The 7497-nt window shown below is 37.5% G+C and overlaps 1 protein-coding gene across 1 annotated transcript in view; it reads right to left on the minus strand.

The window, feature by feature from the left end:
• Ltn1 (E3 ubiquitin-protein ligase listerin) overlaps nucleotides 1-7169 on the minus strand; it is a gene marked incomplete at its 5' end in the record, with an annotated part of 154912 nt that extends 147743 nt beyond the window's left edge. Inside the window, one exon of the mRNA XM_017614667.1 lies at nucleotides 6973-7169. Within this exon, the coding sequence (XP_017470156.1) occupies nucleotides 6973-7169 (197 nt within the window). The remainder of the gene's footprint in view (nucleotides 1-6972) is intronic.
• Between the last annotated feature and the right edge of the window lie 328 nt (nucleotides 7170-7497).

Genomic DNA, 7497 nt, shown 5'->3' on the forward strand with positions numbered 1-7497 from the left:
GAGTAGGCAATTCAGGAGTAAAGTCCTCTCTCGACGTACGAAAACCACGCTCTATAAGTCACTCATCATGCCCGTGCTGGTATATGGCGCAGAAGCATGGACAATGACAACATCCGATGAGGCGGCTCTTGGAGTGTTTAAGAGAAAGATTTTGCGGAAGATTTACGGGCCTTTACGCGTTGGCGACGGCGAGTACCGCAGACGATGGAACGATGTAAAGCTCATACATACAACGATATGGACATAGTGCAGCGAATTAAAATACAGCGGCTCCGCTGGCTTGGTCATGTCGTTCGAATGGACACCGAGGCTCCAGCTCTGAAAGTATTCAACTCGGAACCCGCTGGTTGTAGCAGAGGAAAAGGGAGGCCCCCACTGCGATGGAAAGATCAGGTGGAGAAGGACTTGGCTTCACTTGGCGTTTCCAATTGGCGTCAGTTGGCACAGAGGAGAAACGACTGGCGTGCTTTGCTGAACTCGGCCAAAATCGCTTAGGCGGTTACAGCGCCAAAAAAGAAGAAGAAGAAGCAAACGAAGCAGTCGAGTTCCGCGTACGCGGTAGCCGAGTGGTGAGAGTTGCGAGCTACAAGCCTGTAGCTGCCAGGTCCGATACTCGGTAGGAGCGATTGCGAAAAATTTTTTGTTTTTACTATTTATTTTATATTTTTTTATTTTATTTTATTTATATATTTAATTTTACTTTATTTTATCTTCATTTGCTTTATTTTATATCACATTTCTTATTTTACTATTAGTTAATTTTAATTTTTAGAGATGAATTTTGTTAAAAATTCAACAACAACTAACTGAAAGTAACGTAAAAAAAATATAGAACTTACAAAAAAAAGAATGAAAAAAAAATAAAAAAGTATACTGGCCATGGGACTCGAACCCACGACCTTGCGGCTGATTTATTCGCATTACTGCCGTCTGTAAGGGTTAAATTTTAATTTGCATTTATGCTTATTAATTCAAATTAATTTTCTCCGTCTGTCTACCATATAAGTCTTGCATAACTGAGCTTTAACTACATACACCCACTGGGAAAATAGGTAAGCACCTTGCGAGGTAAGCCATGTTTTCTTTCAGTTTTTAGTACCAAAATTGTAATCATGGCCAATGTCATCTACTAGTAAAGGACAAAATGAACACCTCCGAAGACACATTACGTTGTCAGTTGCAAAATAACGTGCACCCGAAGTTATTTCCAAGCACCGAACTACTCCGAGCGACTGCTCTGCATTACTAGTAACTTACTTTGTAAAGCGGCTCAGAAGTATGTCTGATACCAAATGTACATTCTAAATTCCTACTTACATAAGGCGGCCATGCCTTTGTAAAAGTAAGGGACGTTCGGCAGGGAAATGGTAATGACTGCCAGGTGAAGAGTAAGTTGCTAATAGGGTATTATTACGTGCTCCTAATTCCCACTGGGCATGCGCTGCTCATTTGCCAGATATACAATTTTCAAGTCAAGTCTGAGTCTTGCATAACTGATCTTTTACTGATATTCCCTTTGAATTGGTTTTGCAAACATTACAGCCTTAACCGTTCCTAAATCATACCTACTTAATTTTGATTTTTTTTGTCATCATATTTAATTGTAAAAAACGTTCAGCTGCAGTAAAGTTGTGAGCAAGGCGAATTTCTTCTGAATGTCAAAATTATGTGTTTGTTGTAAACAAGGCGAATTCATATTACAACAACAAACACATCATTTTGGCATTCAGAAGGGCCGCGGTTTGAAAAATATTTTTATTAGTATCAAAATTTGGCATTTGTAAATAAAGAAGTATCAAATTACAAAATTTTACAAGAAATGATACAATTGTATCAAAACGGCAACGCTGGTCAAGGTTCAAATTCCATTATTTGTTTTATTTTTATCTTAATTATGAAAAAGCATCCGTTAAGTGCAAAATTCTTCATTTTATTATGGGCGTATTTGAATTTAATATTTTCATTATACACTACTTTTGAGCACGTTTTTCATTTCATTCAACTACGCTTTTATTTCATTTTACTATTATTTCCATCAGTGTTGTAACTATTTATGTAAATATGTATGTATTTTTTATGCTTAATATAGGCAAATAAAATGAGAAAGTAAACACTATTATAAACACAACAACCATTGAGTAAATTGAGTTATTTGTGCCAAACTAAAACTTTTTTTACAATAATAAACGATTAGCTGATTCAAGTATACAAGTTCACAAAAGTAGTTGAAAACTTTTATCGTCCAAAGCATTGTTTATTTTCGCTCAACAATGATTTGCTTCAACAAACAATATCGTCCAATCACGATACATAGTCGTTTTGTAACTATTAACAATAAGGATACGACATTTTGACCAGTTTTGGCTATTTTTCTTTTGTTTATTTAATGTTTATTAACAGGGAACGGATTTTATGGAAATTGCCTTTTTTTCTGCTAAAGAGATAGAGTATATTCGATTAAGAATATCCACGATTTAGCTTTCCCTGATTCCATATATACACATTTGGTGTTGCCCTTTTTAAGATATTTGCCTTTTTTGCCTTTTCTACCTTTAAAAAAGTGATTATAGCATTTACTTTTTCTTTTTTTTTTTAAGATTAAAAAATGTACACATGCTCATGCGGCTTATAGAAGCGCAGGGACCTCTTGCCAAATTGGTGTTGGAAAAGTTCAAAGCCGTTTTCTCAGCAAACGAAGGCTTGGAGACAATAAGAGGTGTGGATAAAATTGTAAAGGGCGAGGAAAACGCCCTTATTGATGATAATATGAACGTTTCAAACGTTCCATATTTAAATTGGGCTCCACTTGTATCAACTTACGTCGAGCATACATTTAGTACATTCAAGGATTTGCTTCGCGAAAATCGAATGAAAATGCTGCCCGAAAACTTAAAAATGCATCTTGTGGTTCAATGTTACTACAACTATACAGATTAAAGTTTTATGAGTTAGAAACTCGAAAGGATAAAGTAGTCAAAGATTCAAAGTAAACATTTTTCATATAATGAAACTAGTTCATAGTTTTTCTCTTTTTACTTGTAATATAAAAATTTCTAAAATAAATGTATTTTTTGATTGTTCTTCGTATTTTCTGTCTTTTTTTGTGCCATATTTTGCTTTTTTTGCAATACCTAGTGCCTTTTTCTGCCTTTTTCGCTTTTATGTTTTGCCTTTTTTGCAATACCTAGTGCCTTTTCCTGCCTTTTTCGCTATTTTATTTTGCCTTTTCCAGCCTATTTCATTATTTTATTTTGCCTTTTTATAGGTTTTTAGGTCCTAAAAATCCGTTCACTGTTTATTACTATTATACATCGCAAATAATATTCATTTGATTTAAGTGCAAAAGTAAGTTGCTTGATCTTTAAAATTTGCAAAAACCGCGGACACCCATGTTTTCTGCTAGTTTTCGCGATGAGTCACCATACTTTTTGGTTAAAGCTTGTGAAAATCCACAAAGCAGTATCCAACCGTTTTTGTAGCTTGTGTATGCCAGAAGATTTGACAGTTAGAACTCTAAAAATTGAGAAACCATAATGTTTTCAAAGTGATATTAGCTCAATAACTTTGTTGGTTGTTGTTCTAAAATTTTTTTGAATTTATCTAATTTTACTACAAAGTTTGAAATTTGGACTTTATGGTTTTTGTTAGATAATGAGCAGGGAACGGATTTTTAGGACCTAAAGACCTATAAAAAAGGTAAAATCAAAAAACGAAATAGGCTAGAAAAGGCAAAATAAAAGAGCTAAATAGGCACTAGAAATAGCAAAAAGGCACTAAAAAAAGACCAAAACCGAAAAATAATAAAAAAATGTATTTATTTTAGAAATGTTTATTTTACAAGTAAAAAGAGAAAAACTACGAACTAGTCATTATATGAAATATTTCTACTTTCAATCGTTGACTATTTTCTCCTTTCGAGCTCTTAACTGACAAAACTGTAATCTTTATAGTTTAGTTGAACCACAAGATGCAATCTAAAGTTTTCAGGCAGCATTTTCATTCGATTTTCGCGAAGAAAAGCCTTCAATGTACTAAACGTGCGCTCGACGTGATTCGATACAAGTGACGCCCAATTTAAATATGGAACGCTAACAACCTTCATATTATCAGGAATAAGGGCTTTTTATTTGCCCTTTACAAGTAAAGGCCAGTATGCAGCTCTCAGGAAAACTCACAAGAAAATAATTGTCATTAATTCGAGTGTGTGTTCGTGGAATTTTGACATCTGATACTTCACATCCTGTTGAATCCCTTTTTCCTCGAGAAATTATGGAACTGAGAGAACTCTTCAACAACCCGACATACCCGAGCAGTGGAACCACATTTCCCGATCATAAAGTACCGCCGCCGAAGAAGTAGTTGGATTTCAGCGAGCCCGAAGGAACAACTGGTACGATGAGGAATGTCAAGTAGCCGCAGAGAAAAAAGACGCCGCCTATAGGGCCACGCTGCGATCGGGCGCAACGCGAGCCATGTGGGACCGTTATAGGGAACTGAAGAAGGAAGCGAGACGTATTTGCCCCAATAAGAAGAGAGAGGCCGAAATACGTGAGTGTGAAGAGCTTGAGATGCTGGCCGACAGGAAGAACGCCCAAAAATTCTACCAGAGGGTTAGGCGACTTACGGAAGGTTTCAAGACCGGGGCGAACTCCTGTAAGAACAACAATGGCGACCTAATGACGGATGTCCAGAATATACTTAAATTTGGAGGGAACACTTTTACAACCTACTGAATGGTGCAGCGCTGAAAGTAGTGAAGAAGACGAACCCGAGACCCCAGTCGTTGATGATGGTGTAGCTATCCCACCGCCTGACTATGACAAGGTACGAATAGCGATTACGCGGCTGAAAAACAACAAAGCTGCTGGAGCTGACGGCCTGCCAGCCGAGCTATTCAAGTACGGCGGGGAGGAGCTGATCAGCTCGTATGGAGAATATGGTCAGACGAACGCATGTCCGACGACTGGAATTTAAGTGTGCTCTGCCCAATCCACAAGAAAGGCGACCCCACCATTCGCGCCAACTACCGCGGGATCAGCCTTCTAAGCATAGGTTACAAGGTCTTATCGAGCGTATTGTGCGAAAGACTGAAGCCCACCGTCAACGAGCTGATTGGACCTTATCAGTGTGGCTTTAGGCCTGGAAAATCCACCATAGATCAGGTATTCACAATACGCCAAATCTTGGAAAAGACCCGCGAGAATAGGATCGACACACACCATCTATTTGTCGATTTCAAAGCCGCTTTCGACAGCACGAAGAGAAGTTGCCTTTATGCCGCGATGTCTGAATTTGGTATCCCCGCGAAACTAATACGGCTGTGTAAAATGACGTTGAGCAATATCACCAGCTCCGTCAGAATAGGCAAGGACCTCTCCGAGCCGTTTGAGGTTTCAGACAAGGGGACTCCCTGTCGTGTGATTTCGTTAATCTGATGTCGGAGAAGATAATAAGAGCCGCAAAACTGAACCGCTCAGGCACAATGCTTTACAAGAGCGTACAACTGCTGGCGTATGCCGACGACATCGATATTAACGGTAAAAACAAGGGCTACGTCTGTTCTGCCTTCTCGGGATTGGATAGAGAGGCAAAGCGAATGGGTCTGGTGGTGAACGAGGGCAAAACGAAGTATAAAATAACTTTTACAGCCAATTTCACGAAATCAATTTAAGTGAAAAATGATTTTAATTTTGGAAATTTTATATGGAAATTGACAGAAAATAAAAAATCATTTTCCATTTAAATTGCTGGTGAAACCGGCTGATATCAATTTTCTTAGCGTTAAATTCGAAGTTAAATACGCTTTTCTGATTTACTTTGTGTATTTATGGGGTTTTCATGCAAATTGCTAGAAATTCTAAAATAAACATGTACCAATAACAAAAATTCGACGTGCTAGAAAAAACCAAAGATGCATTTTAATTCCGTAGGCCTCTGTTATATTCGCAGTGTCATCCAGTACGGGGTTTAAATCTAGTGGCGTCATCTTCCTAATCGCCAGGGAATACCGGATCATACAGTGACTTCTCGTGGAGTTTTCTGCCTCTTGCTTCATCTTAGACATCGCTCCTTTCGTTTTTCAAACCACTGCAAATATCCGCACACCTGCTTCATTTCAAACCATTTTTCTGTACAAATTTGTCGATAGCTTTAAAAATTTCGTCGCTAGTGGTGTAAGTGTCAAGTACTCATCAAAAGTTCTTCCTCGATTTGCATTGAATGGGTATCTCACTAACACGAGAAGAACATTAAGTCCCGCTACGTCGGTACTTTCGTCACGTTGCAAACTAAAAAATTCACAAGTTTTCAAACTCTTAATAAGTTCGTTCTCGACTGCCTTTAAAATCGTGTTGATTCGGTCTTTCACAGTGTGATTGTGAAGTTCCAATGAATAAGTAACATAAACACGTACGCAGAGCTGCTGCGCTTGTTACGAGAACAGCCCAGCCAGCAAAAAATCTGAAAATGAATCCAAAAACGAGAAGAAAAGTGGATGAAACGCGGATTAGGTCTACAAAAGTGCCTAAAATGGTTAGAAAGGGAACGTTTTCGGCTATTTTTCTGAAAATTTTTTGATTAAATTTTTCATTGACAAAATGTACTGGGGAACTACGGTTAAGAGCGAAATACACCACACCAGCGGCTTGACGAACCAAGTGAAATATCCCTTTTCGGCAAGCCATTTGTTTTGTATATGGGGTTTGACGAGCCGCTGAAGGTAATTTTAATAAAAATAAAAATTTTTGATTTTCTGATCGCCATGTTGAAGTTTGATCAAACCGCTTGCGTTGTGTATGGAAAGTTTACAGATTTGCCCGCACCACTAGTATACTCTAGCCACTAGCGGCACCCACTTTGGCAAAGCCTAAACAGACTAATATTGAACAGTCAATGTATACGAGCATAGCTTTTAATTTAATGATCCACTTATGTATTTTTTAATTGAATGAGGTTTAAACTGATTTAACTTACCAATCCTCATATTTTGATTGTATGAGCAAAATGCATTTCCACATATGTGACGATAATGTGTGATCACTCTCATCTATTCCGTTAAAAGAAATCTGAATAATATTCCTTTTCCACTCCATGAGTATATCGTCGTCGGCTGAATTTTGTAGAAGGTTGTAAATGATTTTAAAAAACGTAATCCTGTTGAATGAAAATTGTTTATACAGTCATCATTTGTAGTACAACATTGTATAAATTCCAATAAGTATACAGGGTGTCCCAGAACTCAACGTCAAGCCGAAACGGGGTGACAGGATTGATTGTAACCATCATGAGAAAAATCAGAAAAAAATCTATCCCATGCAGTTTGGAAATTATGGGCGTTTAAGAAAAACCTAGAAATTTGGTCAAACTGTAACCATTTTTCGGTTATTGTGGTTAATTTTGATTATTTTTGTTCATTTAAACTTTGGAACCTTAACCCTAAATAACATTTCTAGAACCTAAGTCAAAAATAATGACACAATTGCCCCATGTTTTCTAGAA

The sequence above is a fragment of the Rhagoletis zephyria genome, unplaced genomic scaffold (genome assembly GCF_001687245.7).
Source record: "Rhagoletis zephyria isolate East Lansing unplaced genomic scaffold, Rhagoletis_zephyria_1.1 Rzeph_scaffold_00876, whole genome shotgun sequence".
Lineage (NCBI taxonomy): Eukaryota > Metazoa > Arthropoda > Insecta > Diptera > Tephritidae > Rhagoletis > Rhagoletis zephyria.